General features: G+C 37.8%; 1 protein-coding gene across 6 annotated transcripts in view; it reads right to left on the bottom strand.

The window, feature by feature from the left end:
* UTRN (utrophin) overlaps window positions 1–22,699 on the bottom strand; it is a 489,639-nt gene that overhangs the window by 226,291 nt on the left and 240,649 nt on the right. For all 6 annotated transcript variants that reach the window (XM_032873101.1, XM_032873103.1, XM_032873100.1 and 3 more), the window contains 3 exons: window positions 19,560–19,765; window positions 17,843–17,997; window positions 3,694–3,883 (listed from right to left, as the gene is read on the bottom strand). In XM_032873101.1, coding sequence (XP_032728992.1) covers window positions 3,694–3,883; window positions 17,843–17,997; window positions 19,560–19,765 — 551 coding nt within the window. The remainder of the gene's footprint in view (window positions 1–3,693; window positions 3,884–17,842; window positions 17,998–19,559; window positions 19,766–22,699) is intronic.

Raw genomic sequence — 22,699 nt, 5'->3', positions numbered from 1 at the left:
TGGGAGGAGGAAAGTCAGGCTGAAAGAGAAGCCAGGAGATGAAAATACAACAACCCGCAAACACATCCTGTGTGAGAGCAAAAACAGCCACCCATGATAAAACCACCCCAGGAGGGCAGCCGGGCAGCAGGCTTTTGTCCAGGAAAGAATCAGATCATCTCAATTCGCTGGTTCCTGCTAAACTCTAAAGCTTCTATTTTGCAGTATAATTAAAATGATAACAATATCCTAGAAAGTAGACAAGGAAATTCAGAATAAATGCATCTGAACCAACAGACAAACTTAGAGGGAAAACAATAATAGGCTTTCCTTTAAAAAAAAAAAATAAAGTTTCTGCACACCAAATTCCCTTACCTAACAACAGATCAACAGATCCACAGTGACAAGGACGCAGTAAGCCTCTCCTGGATGTTACCCAAATGCCTTATTTCAACATAATCAAAATGAAATCAATCATTCCTACACACTCCACACTAACCGGCACCACCTCCCTGAGTTGTTCCTTCCCTATATGCCCAATCTCAGCCTCTAATCCCGCGAGGCAATCTTCTTAGTCTCTACCCTCCCCTTGTCTACCCATGCTATCAAATTGGTAGGTCTATTCCCCCCTGTGACTGACTCATTTTGGGTCATTATCCCCTCTCACCAAATGGCTGCCAGACCATCTTAGCAGTCTACACAACCTATTCAAAGTTTTGCCCAGCTCAAATCCATTCCTCACACATCAGCTGGATTCCTAATGAAACACAAATCCCGCTGTATCACTCCCTTGCTCATTCTTCTTTAATGACTTCTCCCTGTTGCTACCAGGTTAAAATGCAAAATACTTAGCAAGTCAAACGAGACCCTCTATGATCTGGACCACTCAGAAATTCCAGAGCTTCTCTTTCCAAAGGACTGGGTTTTCTCTTGCCAACTCTGCTGAGGAGGAAAGCCCAAATGCCTTGCAGTCAGGCAGTAAAACAAATACATAAATCCAAATCATCCTCCATCCTTCACGGAAATGGCATGTATCCTAGCATACTCCCAGAAACTAATCTTCATCTTCCACGGTGCTTCCAAACTACCCTTTAGCAAAAACTTACTCATATTCACCTTAAACTGAATACAGAATAGACTTCTTCCTCTTCATGAAATGTTCCTAGGGCTCTGCCTCCAGCTGTCATAAGATACAAAGCAAGCAAGTACCACCAGTGAGTGTGTCACATGAGCAGTTCCACAGACGCCCCTTGTACACAGAGCACATGCAGGCTGAGGTCCTCATTCCGTCTTTTTTGGTGCACCCACAAACTGTGCCCCTCCCCCGCACTCCCACCACCACGTCACCAGAAGATTTTATAATTTCAGACACTCTTGTTTGTACATTCATTTTCTTCAACAGACATCTTTCCATTCCCAGACATGCCATTCATTTTAACTATCTGTTCATTCACACAAATGGAGGCGTCATTAATACAAAAAGTCATGGGATAACTTAAATTCTCTTGTCTCAGAAATATGCAGCAAAAGGTACTAACACGTCTCTAACTGCATCTGCCTATAAGGTGCCAAACATTAAGCCATAGGATTTTTTAATAAGATGAGGAGAGTGTTTTAAAATTAAGATCCTTTTTTAAAAGGAGCAAGGCAGTGAAAAATCATGCAAATTACTATAACGGGAAATATCCTAAACAAAAGCAAACGCATGTGTTTATCTTTAGACAAACAAACTGAAATAGGCTCTTAATAAATGCCTTCTTTAATACTTCTTATGAGCCACAACATTAAATTTCAGCGACTATTTTTGAGAGGCATTTACCATGCATGTCATAACGTGCTTTATTATTTTAGTCAGTAACCTTTCTTTGTGGTGCTGGTTGCCATAAGACAAGGAATCTTGTGCTAGTTATTTTTATTTAGAAAGATTTTAAACATCTTCATTTACATTTATTTCTACAGTTTTGCTACTCACTAAACATTGCGAAGAATTTTGGCTATGGCAAGGATATATGCCAAGATAAAATGTGCCAGAAGACATTATTAAACCCTAAAACAAGTCTGCATTTTGCTGATGCTCACATCCAGGTTCATTCCACACCTCCTTCGCTCATTGTCTAAAAACTGTTGCCTCCTCAAATGCACAGCCTGGGTATCTTCTGAGTTTAACACCATTATGTAAAGTTAAGCATCTGTGAGATTTATAGGTCAGGCTTCCAGTTGTTTAAATCATAAAAAATAATACATTCTAGCATTGGCCCACATTTAGAGCCCTCTCTAACCCCCTGAAAATGAGATGATAGCTAAATATTTCTTCAGATAACATGGAGAGTGTCCTCCCGAGATTCTAGATGATGAGACAAAAGCACATATTTAACCTCCATATTTGCTGGGTCACCCTCATTACCAAGTCACAAATATATTATGCAATGAATAAGAAGTAAGAAGTAATGTAAGTAAACACAGATTTTCACTAAATTAATCTCGAGGACTCCACCATAAAACACCCTAAATAGCCCGGATACTTGGGAACACGTTACAAATAAATCTCTTCTCGAAAGGTCGTTTAAAAAAAATTTTTTTTGGTACTTTTTAGTGAAAACAGTTTTAAACTTAAAAATAATTCATAAGAATAGGAATAGTTCTAAGAAAGCTACTACACCCTCTATCCAGATCTACATACTTGTGAACACTCTGAGTTTCGAGAGAAGAGAATTCCAAGAAAGGACTCAAAAAGGTCATCACACTGAATTTCATAATGGCAAAGTTAGGGTCCATGGGCAACAGTCAGTATCTACCCAGAATGTGCACACACAGCATCGCATAGGCAAAGTGCAGAGTAACGTAATCTCTGCCCTTGAGGAGTCATGTGATTGTCTGGGACAGGAGAAGACATGACATTGGGTCATGAGCTCAAAGGCATTTCAGAAATAATAACAGTCAAAATGATGTGTGAATGACATGGCTGATAGAAGTAAGTAGACATGAAACTGTGGTAGACAAGGGAACTGTGCTATTAAAATCAGTTTTAAAACCAAGTTCTAAAGGATAAGGTCTGTGACTGGCAAGACTAGGTCATTCTGCACAAAGATGGTAACTTCAAGGGCACTAAAGCAGTTGTCCTTGGGGGCAGGGCAAGAGGACAGTCATGCTACGTGCGATTCCTCATACATTTTTGTAGAGGAAAGGTTTTGTGTTAGTACATTTCGCAGAGCAGAAAAATCTGAATCTCAGACTGCATGTACAATCACAGCTATCGAGCTAAAGACATAAAAGTAATACCTCCAAGCCCAATGTTTTTAGTTGTAAATTAAGCCACAGAGCCTTTGCAGCTTTTATACTAAGTATGTTATAATAAATGGAGAAAGGAACAACTCATATTAAGAGGAAATGCCCTTATAATTTAGGATTCAATAAGGCTGTGTCACAGTGCTTAAAATGACAAAAACAGAACAGCTATGAGCCTGCAAGTCTAAATAAACAATTATTATTTCCATAAAACAAGGTGTTTTTCCACTCTTACTAAGTAAAATATTTTAGAGATCTTATTTCCATAAACCAGTGCTTCACAGGGGAGCATGGATCTCATAACCAAATGAGGTAACAACCTCAACCTTGAACAGTAATCAATTTGCAAGTCGCTGCATCAGAAGAGCATCAGAAGATTTTTACTTCAGTGGAAGTAAAAATGCTGGGTGCGGGGCCCCGCACACTTGCCTGCAGCTGCTGTGTGAGCTCCCTGGCCAACACAGTGTCCTGAAGAGCATTCTCCCGCTGAGAGGCGTCCGCAAGCACGTTAACTGTGGTTTCCGCTTCTTGTATCCACTTTAGGAAGTTCTCCAGATCCTGGCGAGAGGCCTTCACTGTCCTCAACTCCGCTTCCAAGGCACTCTGTCTGTCAGCAATGCTGCAAGGAACAACATGACAGGCACGTCTCTATTACTTACCATGGGACAGTCCACATCACGCACACCAACAAACAAACAGACAGCCTCCAAGGAGCCTTTATCAATTTAAGGACCTAATGTAACTGGGACATTGATTTGTGTATGTGTCTTGAATAATCCTTAATGTGAAAGGTGAAAAGAGACATATAAATATTAACAAAATCACATCCAAATCATAAAATAATTATGACTCCATTTTTACAATGCCTAATTGTATATTAAGTTATCCCCCAATGTTTTATTTCAATATCTTCATATAGTGCCTCACACTCAGAGGAAATATCACTAAATATTCATGCAATGAATAAGTAAATGAATTCTAGGAAGCAGTAAAATCAGAAGAAATACTTAAGATAAAATGAAAATAATTTAAAGGGCTTACTTTATGTATTTTAAAACAACTCAGATCAATACAAATTGGTTCTTTAAGCTGGTTTAATATATCTGAAAAACACTGGATGATCAAGCTTTTATAAAATCTTCATTAACTCTACATCAAAATTAATACACAGAAATATGGAGTTGCATGATTTAAGAGATACACATACATGTAAATTTCAAATTTTAAAACTTTATAGACCTCAAAGCTTCAAAAGAAGAAAACAAACAATTTTCGGTACACCTGGGTGACTAGGTCAGTTAGGCATCTGACTTGGTATTGGCTCAGGTCATGATCTCAGTGTCATGAGACTGAGTCCCATATAGGGCTCTGCACTGGGCATGGAGCCTAGTCAAGATTCTCTCTCTCCCCCTCTATCCCTTCCTATGTCACTCTCTCTCTCTCCTTCTCTCAAAACAACAACAATAACAACAAAAATTAAAAATGGAGACTAACAATTCACCCTAAGGTGTTTAAACCCAAGGGAATTGAAAACATGTATCTACACAAAAACTTGTATACAAGTTTTCAGATAGCATCATTATTTATTATAGCCTAATAATACAATCAACCCAAATGTCCACTGATAAAGAAATGGATAGATAAAATATAGTATACCCATACATGAATTACTCAACCATAAAAAGGAATAAAGTACTAATACTTGTTACAACATTTATGAACCTTGAAAACATGCTAAGTGAGAGAAACAAGACACAAAAGGCCACATATTGTGTGAATCCATTCATATTTATATGAAGTGTCCAATCTACACAGAGAGAAAAGAGATTAGTTGTTACCTAGGACTGGAGTGGAAGGCAATGGGGACTGACTGATAATTGGGTAATTGGTTTCTTTTGGGGACGATACAATGTTCTGAAATTAAGAGTATTGTGATGATTGCACTACATGGTGAATATACTAAAAACCTCTGAGTTGTACACTTAAAAGGGTTAATTTCATGGTATATGAACTATATCACAATGAAAAGTCAGCATGTGTAATATGATCTCATTTATATATACTTATATATATTTTCTATTTCACCCATTCATCTATCTGTACATCACACATCCATCCACCTGTCTTATATACAGGACTATCTGTGTATATATATATAGATAAAAGGACAAATGTCTGGAATGTTAATATTAAAAGTTATTTCTAGGTACTGGGAGTTAAGGTGGTTTACTTTCCAATTGTACTTTTTCTGTATTCTTTGAATTTATAACGAACACATATCTTCTACATACAACAACAAACACAATCTTTAAGTAGGTAAAATATTTAAACACAGATCATCATAGAAGATACATGGATGGCAAATAAGCACATGAAAAGATACTCCGCATCATTAATCATCAGAGAAATGTACATTCAAACCACAATGAGACATCACTCCATATTAGAATGGCTTTAAGAAAATGACTATACCAAGTGCTGTTGAGAATACAGAGTAATTGCCACTCTCATACATTTGCAAGAGGGAGTGTAAAACGGTACCGCCATTAAGAACCAGTTTGGAAGATCTTTTTTATAAAGTTAACCATGTACTCAAGAACAATCCAGCAATCCTACTCCTCAGCATTTACTCAAAAGAAATGAAAACATACACTCACAAAAAATCCATATGAAAATCTTTATTCATAATGGCTCCAAACAGGTAATAACCCAGATGTCATCAAGCAGTAAACAGACCAGCTGAGGTATGTGCTGTCTACGATGGAGTGTTACTCAGCAGTCAACTGCTGACAGATGCAACAACACAGAAGGAATCTCAAATGCGTTCTGCTAAGTGAAAAAAAGCCAGACACGAAAGCTATCTGTTTCTATTCATAAGCCACCAACTTCACCTGAGCCTTTAGCTACTAAAAAACCTCCAATAGTATTTGGCTGACTACGGAATAAACCCAAATTGCTTTTCCTGAATCTCAACGTCTTCCATAATCTATCACTAGTTCTCTTTTCTAGCCTATCCCCCAGTTCTGTCCGATACTCTGTTCAGGTCATCATGATATGTTCCTTTTTCTCCGGGATATTCTTAAGGCTGAACCCACCCAAAAACTTCATGAACGCATAAAAATGCCCTTCTGGGGCATCTGGGTGGCTCATTGGGTTAAGCCTCTGCCTTTGGCTCAGGTCATGATCTCAGGGTCCTGGGATCGAGCCCCGCATCAGGCTCTCTCCTCAGCAAGGAGCCTGCTTCCCTCTCTCTCTCTCTATCTGCCTATTTGTGATCTCTCTATGTGTCAAATAAATAAATAAAATCTTAAAAAAAAAAAAAATGCCCTTCTGACCACCTCCACTTACCAAAATCCTACAGATCCTTAGAGTTAAGGTCTACCTTCTTTAGAACATCCCAGCCCAATTAGATTTCCTTTCTCTGAGTTCATAAAAGGTCATTACTCCTCTTTATATAGAAATTAATCACATATTCCCTAGAATAGCCCTTGGATTGTTACATGCTTAAATTTTATTTTGACGGTATTATATGGGTTTGTTTTCTGTTCTTCTGTTCCACAAACTCACTATGGCAGAAGCAGTCTTACATATCTCCATATTTCAGAGTCCTTATTACAGTTTTATAATAAGTATTTACAGAATAACTACAATCTATTTAAAATGTCTTTAAACTTACCTCCCAAATACCAGTTTTCAAGAAGCTACTAAGAGATGACCTCCACAAAAATCAGTTTGTAAATCAAGGAACAAAAAAAAGGAGAAGCATAAAAACAAGAGATCCAAGAGAGGGAGAAGCAAACAGGTCCCATGCTAATGGTGAAAAGAGATCTCAGAAGAGACAGTGATGAATTGAACCAGATGAGGGCTGTCATCACCATTCAACTGCTACGTTTTCTTATTTTAACTTCACAAAACTAATGAAGGATACACTCTGAAAAAAACAAGGAAATAACCCAAAAGAGAAAAGAAAAACAAATAAAAACAAACACACACACATGAAATCCAGGAAACAGGGATTCTAAAAGGAGAAAAAGCACAGGAGAAAAGCACAGAATATCCTTAAGATTATGGCTCTGCAGCAGGCCTGTAAAGTATGTCTACAGAAGAACTGTGTCTAAGAAAAAATATTAGAAGTGATAGACTGCTTACTGTGATTGCTTTGTGGTAAATTATACCATCAGACCTTTGGCAAATGTGAGAATTAGTAACAGGTGCAAAGAAACCTAAGCACATAAAAGCAAGGCAATTGCTAACTTCAGGTGAAAAAACAGAGAGGAAGCAAAATTATAGTAAACTTCAGTGCTTGGCTGGTAATGATGTTTAGACACACATAACAACGTCAATACTGAATTCCTGTTTATCTAAAAATTCAGCAATAAGATGGTATAGCCACTGTAGAAAACAGTCTAGTGATTCCTCAAAATATTAAAAATAGAATTAACATAGGATCTACCATTCCACTTTTGAGCACACATCCAAAAAAAACCTGAAAACGGGGTCTTGAAATGGTATTTGTGTACCCACGTTCAGAGCAGCATTATTCACAATAGGTAAAATGTGGAAGCAAACCAAGTGTGCATCAACAGATGTATGGATTAGAAATGTAATACATACATACAGTGGAGTATTATTCAGACTTAAAAAGGAAAGAAATTCTGACATCTGCTGCAACATGGATGAACCTTGAGCACATTATACCAAGTGAAACAAGCTAGTTACAAAGATACAAATACTGTATGATTCCACTTACATGAGGTACTTAAAGTAGTCAAATTCATAAAGACAGAGAGTAGAATGGTGGTTGCCAGGGGTGGGGAAAAGAAAGAATAGGGAGTTATCATCTAATGAGCACAAAGTTTTCATTCTGCAAGATGAAAAGCATTACAGGGATGGATGGTGGTGATGATAGCACAACAACATGAATATTTAATACCAGTGAATTGTATACTTAAAAATAGTGAAGATGGTAAATTTTTTGTTATGTGTATTTTACCATAACAAAAAAACGTTTAAAAAAAGTGAAAAAAAATTCAATGATGAGGAAGGAAAGAAAATGGTAGCATGAGAAAGCTGTATGTTTACCAGAACAGGATATCCATAGACAATGTCTAATACTGATGTTTTAGAAGATAACAGTATTCTCATTTTATGTAGAATATGGAAATGTATAAATGACATAAGGAGAAGCCAAAAGAAGAAAAAGTAGTTGCCCCTAGGGATGGAGACTGTGGTGAGTAGTGAGAGAACCAGTATATTCTGTAATAAACCTTTGAGTACTTCTAATTTTTTTAATCATATATAAGTATTTCTTTACTTTCTAAAATCTAGAAGTTACCGACTAGAATTTGGGTGGTTAGTGGTGGGGGCTGGTGTTTTATCTTCCACCTAACCCCACCCATGTTTTCAATTTTTTCTTTTAAGATTTTTTTAAAATTTATTTATTTGACAGAGAGAGATCACAAGTAGGCAGAGAGGCAGGCAGAGAGAGAGGGGAAGCAGGCTCCCCGCCAAGCAGAGAGCCCAATGCAGAGCTTGATCCCAGGACCCTGGGATCATGACCTGAGCCGAAGGCAGAGGCTTAACCCACTGAGCCACCCAGGCGCCCCGGTGTTTTCAATTTTTAAACATCAACTGAAAAAAAGAGTATTAAGAATAAACAAAAAGGTTGTGCCAAAAAGGTAACTAAAAGCAAAAAATTAAATGAGTATACACATGCAATTAATCAACAATTAATAGGCAACTCTTAACACTCACTTAAAATTAATGACTATGAAATCTGGTATAGTCAAACACTTTACTTTTACACAATCTGTACCATTTATTTTTAAGACTATTCATATGTATAAAATAGGTTATGTGGCAAACAGCTAAAGTAAAAGCAGATCATTATAGATTAGCTCTATTAAACCTTAAGAATGCCCAGACTAGAAGCAAAAGGATGTAATGTCTGAGAATCCTATGGGGTTATTTACTTATAAAAATGAAGCAATTATTTATCCTCAGTCCAGAGCTTTACTTTTTTAATTTTTATTTTTAATTTAAATTCAATTAATGAACTTACAAGGAATTATCAGTTTCAGAGGTAGAGGTCAGTGACTCATCAGTCTCATATAATACCCAGTGCTCATTACATCCCATGCCCTCCTTAATGTCATTACGCAGTTACCCTGTCCCTCCACCCCCCAGCCCTCTAGCAACCCTCAGTTTGTTTCCTAGGATTAAGAGTCTCTTATGGTTTGTCTCCATCTCTGATTTCATCTTGTTTTATTTTTTTTCCTACTTTTTACTTCTTTTACCTTAAATATCCATCCTCCCCTCTCCCCATTCCCAAGAACCTTCCCCTTCCGACCTAATTAATTTTCACCTTCCTTCCAGAACGTGGTGCAGACACCTTCTATGGCACCTCAGCCCACACATGGCATGATGTCCCTTACCCTATTCACGTGTCAGGCTACTGTCACAAATCACCACCTCATGGCTTAGAGCAACGTGAGTTTATCATTTCACAGTTCTGTCAGTTAGTTTCTGAAACAGCGCTCACTGGACTGAAATCAAGTTGTCAGCAGGGCTGTGTTCCTTTCTGGAGGCTCTAGAGAGTTCTTTCTCCTTGTCATTTCCAGCGTCTGGCCGGAGGTCACCCATATTCCTTGGCTCCTGACTCCTTCTGCCTTCACTTTTAAAGAGGCATGGAACAACCAAGCCCACTCAGATGAACCAAGATAGTCTCCCCACCTTTGGAAAACATTCTGCCACTGCAGCCCATCTCCAATCATGAGCGAAAGGGACTATCTGGTTGTCTGTTTGAAGTTTCTGAATCATCAGTGCACCTGGTACCCCTAGGGCCTACACACAGTAGCAACTCAAGTATGTACTGAATAAACTAATAAAAAAAAAAAATCCTTCCTGCAATATTTTAAGAACAAAGTGAGCTATACATACATAAATGTTTCAAGATATCATAAATACTCAACAAGTGATATCTTCCCTAATCTTCTACATGAATTGAGTGAAATACTGGGAAATTAATTTTGCCTACATCATGCAAATGTGCAGTTTAGTAATAAAGGTCCTGGAGAATTTTTTCAAGTTCACATATATCTGGGTGTCAGATTTTTTTAAATCATGAATGTAATCAATTATTAAAAATAACGAACATATCAGAAACTAAACTCTATTTATACCAGTCCAAACTGTCTTCATATTATTATAATATACATTTTAAAACCTTATAATCATCATGTACATTCATTTATAGTCTGATTTCTTAACTATAATTTCATACAGAATTTCAAATAGAATATAGCTCAAAGGTAACATACCACACATGCTAGTCCTCTTAAAACTAGATCCATTGCTAGAGTATGGTATACTGGACACTACAAGACTCTTTTATCCATTTTCAAGGAATTTCCCATGATTTATTATACAATCATAAGGCCAAAAATAATTGCAAAATGAGAGGTTCAGGAATGAGTATGCATACTTTACCGCACAGGCTAATAAATTACCTTTAAGCCATGTGCACATTGCTCTCAGAAGAAAATGACCTAATTCTACCACCCCTGCCATTTACTGGTTCTATGGCTTGGGATAAATCACTTCAAATCTCCCATTTTTTTTTTTTCATCCTTAAACTAAGTTGCTTGGACTAGAGGAGTAAAGGATCCATTTCAGAGTCTCCAGGGGTCCTTTTAAAACCACATAATCCATCACCAAGATTACAAAACCTGCTCCACTCTCCACTCCCACCTCTATCCCTCACTTCAAATCAAGAATCTCTGTCATCAAGAATCTCTCACTGTCATCAAGAATCACTGCATGTTGGGGTGCCTGGGTGGCTCAGTGGGTTAAGCCTCTGCCTTCAGCTCAGGTCATGATCTCAGGGTCCTGGGATCGAGCCCCTCATCGGGCTCTCTGCTCAGCGGGGAGCCTGCTTCCCCCTCTCTGCCCACTTGTGATCTCTCTATCAAATAAATAAATAAATAAAATGTTTTAAAAAAAAAAAAGAATCACTGCATGTCAATAAGATGTTACTGATGGGGAGAGATGAGGGCAGGGCAGGCAGCAAGAAGGGTGGGAAGTACTCGTGTGCCAGTTCCCAAGATCACTCTGGCACTGAACTCCCATTGGTCTACGATTCTCGGGGAAGACTTTCTATCTGGCAGTTCAGGTTGCTACATCTCAAGATTAGAAAAGCCAGAGGACTTCTGTTCTGAGAAATATCATAGGAGAAAACAGGAGTAGGAGCGCTGTTAGGGGAGGCGGGGAGAGGGATATCAAGTTTAGGGAATTGTGGCTACTAGACAAAGGCAGAGATTTCTTTTAAAATCTTTTTTAACCTATAAATCATAAAGAATAAGGATAGGCAGAAAGCCAAAAAGATAACAATATTTGAAGTTTAGAAGGGTAACTTTAGCAGAAACAAGAATTTTTCTTGAAGAAACAAAAGTAACGGACTATAGAATTCTTTGGGACAAGAAATGGGTGCACACTGAAAATGTAAATAGCTTCTCATGAAAGATTTGAGGAATCCATGGGTGACAGATTTATAATAGTTTATCTTAAAGGGAACTGGGATTTTTTAAACATAAACTCTCAGCTTTTTAAGAGATTTCTGCTGTAAAAGCAGCTGATATTCTACAAAATAGCTTATAGTTATCTTGTAGCACAACAAAATGTGGCCACCCACACCTAAGTGACCTTTTTAATGGTATTTTAAAGATGTTATATAATACTTGATATTTTAAGCAACAAGATATATTATTAATCCAGTGCACATGTGCTTATTATAATTGGTCAACAGAGTAAATGCAACCAGGTATCTTTTTTTTTTTTTTAGATTTTATTTATTTATTTGAGAAAGAGAAAAAGAGAGTGTGAGAGAACACAAGAGGTGGAAATGGAGAAGTAGAATCTCTGATGAGCAGGGAGCCCAATGTGGGACTCGATCCCAGGACCCTGAGATCATGACCTAAGCTGAAGGCATACGCTTAACCAACTGAGCCACCAAGGCACCCCTCTTTTTTTTTTTTCTATTTTAGTGGAAAAGAATACCTTCAGAAACCCACAGATACATGTTGCTAAATTTTGGTATACTTAAAAGGTGATCTTTACAGTTACATGAGATTTAAATATATTTATCTCTTTTGAGAGGAGAATACTGGCATCAGAAGTTTGAGTGGCATGTAGAACACTCACAATGAAATAATTCTTTAAGCTTTTCAATGGATGTTTTCACAAGGTAATTTGTCGGTAAATAAAATAACATTCAGCTAAAAAATGTATTAAAGCACACTTTGGGGAAATGCAGTTGATTTGATGAAGAATTAGTACCTGCAAATACACCCCACAATCTGTGGTCTTTTGGGGGACCCAGAGATTGGGTCATCGTGATCAAGCACTTAAATATTCACTCCAGGGAATTTAAGGAGACTGTTCTAGGCTGCCATTGCCACACCAATTGGGAAGCTCAAGAAAGAAGCCCCCACCGGCCCCATACCCACTCCATGACGCCTGCCCCTGACCTTGTATAACCCAAAGGAGCAGCTCTCCCTAGAACTGCTGCTGTCAGCAAGCAAATATGTAAGACCACAGAGCTATTTCCATGACAGAATATACATCACCACATCCTATTTCCCTTTTAGTTAAATCACTACCAAATATCCAGTGTTTCCTGGCCACCCGATATAGGGCTGTAACCAATACAACTCCGCACCTTCCCCAATCTGCTCCACTTCACCCCCCAAACCCTTCTTCTGTTATGTCCAGAATTCTATTCTATGATCAGCAGACCACAGATCAACTCCTTCACCTTATCTTAAGTGAAATTGGTTTCCTTAGGACCATCAGTTCCCCTTGAAAACTTTCAAGAATGCTTTTTTCTTTTTCCTCACAGATCCTATAAGCCCCAGGTAGTCATTGGAATAAGGGTCCTCTTCTTTGCTTTTTCACTGCTATTTTCCGGCCATTGTCCTCCCATCTTCCAGGCAAAATCCTACTCTTTCACAGCACCAAATATTTATCCATTACATTCATATACTGACCTCCAGGCCCATGGTCACTGCGTGATGGTTCTAACAGTTGCTCGCTACCTCAAAAGTGAAGTAGTGTCTGTAAGTCAACTCAAGATCCGCCTGCCAAGCCACAGTGAGGGACTGCAGCACCCAGCGGAAGGGACATCTGAGACCCGATCATGGACTAGGAGCCATCTCTGGGTCCACTCCTTTACAACCCCTTTCTCTCCCCTGCCCCGGATCTTCCATCTGCATTCTTTCTACTTGCCTCTGAGTCGATGAGCATCGCTACACATTTATTATTATAAACCACAAACAGGCAGTCATCACTGCCCAGCAAAATTCAAGTTCCCCTAGGAAGCTCTGTGCCCCGTCTACCAGGATTCTGATGTTACCTGTGATCCTATTCAAACCGGCCTCAGCCCCACATCCAGCCTTACGCACAGCATATCCCTGCATCATAAAGAGAGCAGACTCATTGCAGAGAATCGTTCGTCTTCCCCACCACGTAGTGATTAGTGATGTATAAGATATTCCTTATAGCACAAAATTACATTGTCTCATTTCCTTTACAATATCTCAACATAGTTAACTAGGTTGTGTATACGTGTACACTAACATATACATATACATAGGTACTCTGGGGCTGATCAACACTTCAGACCCAAATCAGGCATTCACACTTCAAAAGTTACTACAAACACTTTTCAACTTTCAATACATCTCAGTTTACACTAAAAAATGTGTTACCTGGCATTAAGAGATACAAGGGGGAAAACGTTGCACAGATGGAAAGAGCAGGGGTCAATGTACATCAGTTAGTTAAAAATGTTAGAGATGGGCCTTTTGTTTGCAGAATTCAACATGCTGGTAGCCAGCTGTGTTTCAGAATTAAGAATTTTCTGCACAATAAAAAATTATTCTTATGAATGTATCTGTATGACATATTACACATAGTAGGGTCTGAGGCAGCAAACACATTAAGGAACAAGGCTATTTATACTAAGCAGGATAAATAAAGACTATAATAAACAGCCTCATGTCAATTCAAAGCTTTCTGTTATCAGAGCTATTGGATTTTGGCATCGGAGATAAGAGAATGAGGCCCTGTAGCTGTGAATGGCCAAATTACTTAGGCCAATTGCAATTCATACAAAACATTTCCTTTGAAAGCTGATATTAAACTTCACACATTATGCCGCGATGACTTTATTCCATGAGCAAGTATAATAATCCTTTACCGACCCCCCCCATTTGGCTGCCAATGACACATATACCGAATACGGCTGGAAGATTAAGAGAGCCCTCATAGACGGCCTCTTTGTGACCACTATAGAAGGCACAACGGACATATACTGAAGAGTGCTGCATTATTCATAGTAGAGGCCCCCATATAATCTTTAATCAGATCTGATTTCTTAACTCGACACAGATAAGAAACAGTAAGTGGAATCACAGACAGATCCAAGAGGCAGGTACGCAGAGCAGTCACCAGCCATCACTGACATTCTGATAACAAAGGAAGAAAACAAATTATTTTTAAAGGATGTAAGAGCCTGGCAGCACAGTTAAAAAGGTATGGATATCAGTCTCAGCTCTGCTCTTTTGAGCTGTGTGATCTCGGGCACTCCTCAACTTTCCTCTGCTTCAGCTGATTCACTGACACAGCATTGATGAACATGCTGCCTGTCTCTTATGGTTTGAGGATTAAATAAAGGGATTAGCACAGAGCCTGACAATGGGAAGATACCCAATAAAATTCATACACTAAAAATAAAGCAGAAAATCTCACAAAGCATGGCAGCCTGAATAAATTTACTACCAATTCTTCAGAATTCAGAGCAGGAAGAGCATTATCATAACTTAGCACAGAGAAATATCATCTTGGCCACACTATGTGACTTTGAACATGGCATTCACAGTCTCTGAACATCAGAGCCTTACATTAAACCACACACTCTCAATGGAGGTGAGAAGTGGTTCTTCAATGGGGCAGGGTTGGGGAGGGGAGTGGAAAAATCTACCCTTTTTATGTAGGAAGCACAACTATAAAGTAGAGAAACAGACACACAGTATACTCATGGTATGAAAATTTCATGGGAATGGGGATCTAACAAGGCTCTTTGGGGCTGATAATGCAAAAATGTTGAGAAACACCGGCTTAAATACAGTGTAAGACTATGGATAGCTCTTAAAGCTCTTAAAGTTCGTTGACTCTATCTTTACAACAGTAATGCCAAGAATTTTTTTTTAATGTTGCTTATAAGTTCATGTGTTTTGTTTAAGGCAAGGAAAGATTTGTATATTCTAGAACAGTCCCCAATTAAAACAGTGTAAAAATTGTAAATATCACTGTGTTTAAAGAGAAAATCCTTGTAATACATAGAACCCCCAGCTGTCACTCATGAAAAGGATCCTGTGAGCTACAGTTTTGTTGTATTTTCCTTGCTTTATAGATAGCAATATACCTAAATCATATCTAAGTTTTAATGTTGATGTATTTCCCCTGAAAATGCAGTAAGAAACTAGAATAAGCACAATGACTTGTTACTATCATAAACCTGCAACACTGTGCTTGTCTTAACTCTGATAAATGAAAGATCACCTTGGAATATAATTCATTTTTAATTGCCTCTTCCATCTAATCTAACTACTGCTGTAGGCTGTCTTAAAATATTTACAAAGTAAAAGAAAAAGAAAAAAAAAAGAAGAAGAATTTGAGGTGCTAAATAAAGCAGGCTTCACATTCACATTCCTAAGTGATCAGTTTTTCTGGTATCGTTTACAACAAAGTCATAATTCTTACATGTGGATTTTTTTTTTTAAACATTCAGATAAAGTAGGCTTAAGGACTATCTTAGTGTTAAAGCTGTCTTAATTGACATGTAATTGACATATAATGTATTAGTTTTAGGTGCAGAACATAATGATTGGATGTAAGTATATACTGCAAAATGATTAACACAGTAAGTTTGGTTAACATCTATCACCACACATGGTTACACATTTTTTTCTCTTGTGATGAGAACTTTTAAGATCTGCCTGGTAACATTCAATTACACAATACAGGCTTGCTAACTGTGGTCACCACGCTGTATTATTATATCCCTAGGATTTACCTATCCTATAACAGGAAGTTTATACTTTAAAGCAGTTTTTAATTCACTCTCTTCCCTGCCTTAGTTTTGGGATCCTTACTGTATCCAAGGAAGCTGTTGTAACAGATCGAAACAGCTGTACTAAAAAGCTAGAAAGAGCAGGATAATAGCTGTCTTCTGCTTTAACTACTCCTTAGTGTTGTATGTGCTACCCTATTCTTATTTCCTCCAGAATCCTAGGTATATGTAGCAACATATATATATTCACACTCATATACTGCCTCGTAATTCTTGTCTTCGGGTTTCCCAAAAATCTAAAATCTACTTTATAGATTCTAACTAAAAATGACATTCTAAAAATGTATAAAACACCTCCATGTCAAGCGGTTATTAAATGCTTGGCCATACTTTATTACCAGTAATATGCGTCATAAAGTGTTTTAGTATTATCCATTTTATTCACTCCAAAATAAATGCGTTTTGATACAAATTTGCTTTCAGGTGGTTATATCTGAATATATAAAGATGTGTGTGAAACCATAATTTCATTAGACACAGGCATTCCCTGTACTAGGCAAGAAGTAAACACTTTTTCCTGATGATGAATTTAACTATGCTATTTTAAAGAGACGCTAACCACTGTTTACAGTTCCTCAGACCCTAGGTGTTCAAGTGACAGGAAAATCTCTCTGGTAAATACATATGCTATTTTAGACTGTTCCAAATATACTGACTAGACAGAGTGATGGAAAGAAAACAAATTAGATGAAGCCCTAAGTACACATAGTATATTTCCGAAGTCTGGCACTGGAGCCACGCATTCTCCGCTTCAACAAAGGATGACCTGGCCAAAGAGCACATGACTTTAATTATATATATTTTTTTTATTTCTTCAAAATATTTTATTTATTTATCTGACAGAGAAAGAGAGAGAGACAGCACACACAAGCTGGGGGAGAGGCCAGCAGAGGGAGAAGCAAACATCCCCCCTGAGCAGACAGCCTGACGCAGGGCTGGATCCCAAGACCCTGGGATCATGATCTGAGCCAAAGGCAGACGCTTAATGGACGGAACCACCCAGGCACCACAAACTATTTTCATTATAATTAGGGATAACATTACCCTCATGCATCTGTAAATACCTCACCAGTCCTTACCCCCAGTGTACTACAGGATATATTCCAGGTAATGCTAGGAGGCATAAGAAAATCAGAACATATAAAATGATGTTTGGCAAGGTTTAGATTCATTCAAGGAAATATCCATTGCAGAAATTCAAATAGATAATGTATAAATATACCTTCTGTACTAAGTGTGATACTAACCCAGCACTGGACAAAAATTTTTAAAAAGTAACAAAAATATGTATTTCTGGTTGTCTCATATTTGGCATGTTTCCATGAGAAAGCCAAAGCGATCAAATTCTTGCCCCTACATGGCATTTACCTGCCAGGCCCTTCATGTTACCTTTGTTTGAGGTTGATCCATGATGTTTTTAAGTACTCAGTGGTTTCTTTCACATTCCTGGTGTCATCACTACCATAGTCCTCCAGCAGTTTCTGCAGGACGTTTTCAAACGCCATTACAATACCATCGCCAGGACCTAGTTCTTGAAGCAATACCTAAGGTGTAATTGCAGGTGTCATTATTAGACTCGGTCACTCGGTAACTAGTACTACCTAAACAATGGTTCTCTTCATAGGTTTCAACAAGTTTTAGACACAAATATCAAAAGAAAAAAGCAAATTACGGGACAAACTCTTGAACAGCTTAAATAAAAGTAATTCTGGAAGTAAAAAGGCAAATGTCTAAGGAATGATCAGGTACACAGCAGATATTAAGAGGCTATCTTTACCTTTGAGGTATACTTTACTTCCTCAAAGCATTTATCTTTTTCCTTTGTTCTGCTACATATCTGATCCTTATAGCAACATGCATCATACAGGAATGAACTTACTACAGAGTTCCTCTCTACATGCTGGCAGGAAGGAAAAGGGCCAATAATATGGAAGTCTTCTGTGCCCCTGGGTCACGGTGCCTGTTGACAAAGTTAACTGCTTGGGTGGATCAAGCAGCCAAGCAAGGTTTACTAAGAGTTGCTATTAAATAACTAAACTGATGCTGAGTATGTCCACAGGCATTGGTTTTCCACCTCTCAGAGCCCCTGGATCAAGATACTCCCCATGAAATCTAAATGAGAAATGAAATGTTCCCATAATGCTTTTTATAGCAACTGGCGAAAAAAAAAAATCTATCCTAGAGTCTGAGTAGAAAATTTAGAAATGAATATTCTGACTGAATAGCAGATGATTGAAGCATTCATCTCACTTTTAATTGTATTCCTCTAGTTAAGTATCTGGGGCGTTTCTGATTATTATATTTGAGTCATTTGGTGAAAACAATCAGCAGATGTCATAAACACAGAAAATGATCCACAAAATCAGGACACCTGGCCACTTGATTTTTAAATTGTAACCATGGAAAGTCTACATGTGTGAATTATAAAAACATGCTCTCAAGTCTTAGATTTTGTTTCCCATATATTCTACACAAATGTACACTTTCATCTTAGGCTCTCTGAAGGGCAAATAAATATTATGCCAAAATATAACCTAAAAACTATAACCTCTAATTCAAAAACATTTTCTGTAATTATAGAGAATTTAAAATACCATCGATGTTCAATATCATCAACTTTATATTCAAACCAATCAAAAAAGTTACCTACTCTGACGATATAGATAAAACAGTTAATTATAAAAGTATTAAAAGGAGCTAAACTTATTACCTGAATTGTTCAGTACACTAACTTCAAATGAAAATCTCAGAAAATTTCATAAATAAAAATAAGCTTCAGAGTAGACATGGAAGACAGAAAAACAGAGGGTTCCTGAGATACTGAAAATACTCTCTTTCTAGGGGCTGGTTCATGGTTGTGTTCCATTTGCAAAGAGTCCATGAGCAACACATCTGGTATACAGGTATATCTCTACTTGTTAGGCCTCCTGAAATTTTTCAACAACCTTCCTGGTCAAATTCTTTATATAAATTTCAATGTATATTCAAAGCACTGGTGAAAACATCATGACAAGTGTCCTAAAAATCACAGTTACCAAAGAACAAAAAAGTACATCCAGTAAATTAATAATGCCAAAAAAAGCCCCACAAATCTAATGAGTCTTACTTGATTATCAGAAATCTGCTTGATAAGCGGATCCCTGCGGGCTTGTTGGAGAATATAGAATCGGGCCTCATATTTTCTCATAAGTTCCTCGGTTTCCTCCCTGTGGTCATCCCACTGAAGACTGTCAATAATCATATCCTCCAGCTGCTGCTGTCTTAACTCGACACCATGCTGAGTGCTGTCCCACTGGTTCTTGACCTTTTCCACTGAGGAAGCATACAAAAATAATCCCAGAAACTATCAGGAAAGGGAAAAAAATACCTGATTTCAAATTTATCATAAGTAAGGTTATAAATAGAAAAGAAAAAGAAGGCAAGTTGCTATATACATTTTTAAGGGAATTTAATACATGTCTGCCATACTATACAACCAACACATTTCTGTGAAACTATTCTTGAAGAAGAATCTTGAATTAAATTCTATTTTAAATGCACTGAAATATCTCACAATAAAAATATCTACTATGGATAAACCAAAAATTATAAAGAAAATATATTCCTCTCTGATGTATATTCACAGATCGTGGTTTGATGAAGGCAGAGTTTAACAATACTTTATGACAGAACTTTAAGACACAGATGCAGTCACTTGTCATCCTCAAAGGAGATACTCAAAGGTTGTCAAGATTTTACAAGGAAATAATCTATTTAAGAATACTTTTCATATTTGTCTTACTGTTGCATGAAACCTGTCTAAAAGAAAGTATTTTTATACACTCAAGAGAAACACTAAAAGCAAATTAGATTCAAGTTCTATCTACCCAGTAGCTCTTTACCATAAAAAAATCCACATTAGTTCTTTTCCTCTTTCTTTTTATTATTCCTTTCTTTCTTTCCCTCTTCTGTCTGCTCTCCTTCCTTTTTCTCCCCTCCTTTCTCACCTCTTCTCATTTTTAACATGAAGCTAAAGAGAGACCTAAAGAAACTTAAACCTTTGGTTAATTACTTCCTGAATAGTTCAAGATCTTGAGCTGAAGCACTAGTAAACGATAGCTTTGAATGATTTCAACAACCCATTGATAATAAGTAGGTAGGAAATTAAAAATATTCTTCTAGAAGATGCTTCGGATGTCACACAGACTGGAGAGCAATAGTTAAATACCAAGCCATTAACTTAACGATAAAATAACATTGCAGCTAAGTCGTATGGGACCTATTGGTAAAATTCTTGGGATATCAAAGGGTTACCGCAAACCATAGAGTGATCGATTTAAGATTGTTCAGAACACTGAAAATCATACTTACATGTAATAATTTTTAAAAATCATTCAATGAGATCATCTGTTTTAAGCTGTATTGTTTAACAATTTAAATAGATTGCTTAAGTATTCCACTTAAAGGGAGAACGAATTTATCATAATGTTGTACTTGTCAGTTAAAAAGTTACATAAAGTACTAATGACCAATGCTATTACTAATAGAATCCTTTAATGTTGAATAAAATGAAAGCCATCAAGTGAGAGCATGTATCATAGGTTTATCATTAAAAATAAGCAAGTTGTTCTATTCTTTGTGAATAAGTGCTAAAAGCAGGTTATTGTAGGCAGTACACTTCTGCTGAGAGTATTTTTTTCATATGATGAATAATGACAAAGATTATGCAGCCTCTATGCAAATAAAAAAGGAGAGAAAACAAAGAGCGGGAGTTAAATTGGAAAGGGAACATATTCAGAAGAAAGAAAAGTCTCGTCAAAAACCTTAAGAGAAACTTTGGACAAATAGGAGGTGGTTAAAAATAATAATAATAAGATAGTAGAGAAAGCAAAATGGAGAAGACTTTGTAAATGGTTTGGTGTCGCTAAAGCAGAGAAGCCCTTTGGTGTCGCTAAAGCAGAGAAGCCCTGTGATGGGAAATGGAATCACTCCAGAGTTGTGTCCAGCACAAGCAACCCATCAATTAAAAAAAAAATACAGGGGTGGGGCGCCTGGGTGGCTCAGTGGGTTAAGCCCACTGCCTTCGGCTCAGGTCATGATCCCAGGGTCCTGGGATGGAGCCCCGCATCGGGCTCTCTGCACAGCAGGGAGCCTGCTTCCCTTCCTCTCTCTGCCTGCCTCTCTGCCTACTTGTGATCTCTGCCTGTCAAATAAATAAATAAAATCTTTAAAAAAAAAAAAAATACAGGGGTGCCTGGGTGGCTCGGTGGGTTAAGGCCTCTGCCTTTGGCTCAGGTCACAATCCTGGAGTCCTGGGATTGAGTCCTGCATCAGGCTCTCTGCTCAGTGGGAAGCCTGCTTACCCCTCTCTCTCTCTGCCTGCCTCTCTGCCTACTTGTGATCTCTATCTGTCAGGTAGATAAGTGGGATCTTTAAAAAAAAAAAAGAGGGATGGGGCACCTGGGTGGTACAGTACATTGAGCATTTGACTCTTGGATTGTTTCCACTCAGGTCACGATCTTGGCGTTGCAGGATCAAGCCCCGCATCAGACTCCATGCTCAGCTCTCAGCAGGGAATCTGCTAGAGATTCCCTCTCCCTCTGCCCTTCCCCCTGCTTGTACTCACCCTCCTCTCTCTCTCAAATAAATGAATAAATCTTTTTTTTTCAAGAGGGAGAAAGAAGGAAAATGGCTTATGTAGTAAAAATAAACCAACACTGAAAGACACTAAAAGTTCTCTAACTTATCTCTTTCAATAACGTTGCTGTGGCCACATTTATTTTAAAATTGAAACATACTTTTTATAGGAGGAAGAGTTGACTTTCTTCCCTTCAGAAATATTAGACAAGGTAATAAAATACCTTCCAGTTTACAGTCTGCCACAAATATTTATTAAGTACTTAAGTTATATTGGACATTGTAGGAGGCCCCAGGGCCAGAAAGGTGAATATCCACCATCTATGGAAGAGAAAACTAAACTAATTGTGAGACTACAATGACATTATGGGGGGAAAGCCACAGCAGGAACTAAAGATAGAAAATATAGTTCACTAGGGACTAGTAGAGGGTGAGAAGGACTTTACAAAGGGGGTGACATTTTAGCTGCTGAGTAGGATTTCACCGGGAGAGAAAAGGCCAGGGGGAAAAAAGAATGCAAATAATTAGGAACTGCCAGGACATTTTAAATATTATCTATTTGAATAACTATAGGTGGGTGGAGGGCTATATGGGAGAGGCGATGATGAAAGCAGGCTGCGACCATCCCTC

This window comes from Lontra canadensis, unplaced genomic scaffold, assembly GCF_010015895.1.
Source record: "Lontra canadensis isolate GAN:19392208 unplaced genomic scaffold, GSC_riverotter_1.0 scaffold47, whole genome shotgun sequence".
NCBI lineage: Eukaryota > Metazoa > Chordata > Mammalia > Carnivora > Mustelidae > Lontra > Lontra canadensis.
Note: the sequence above shows the minus strand (reverse complement) of the source record. Positions and strands in the feature narration are given on the sequence as shown.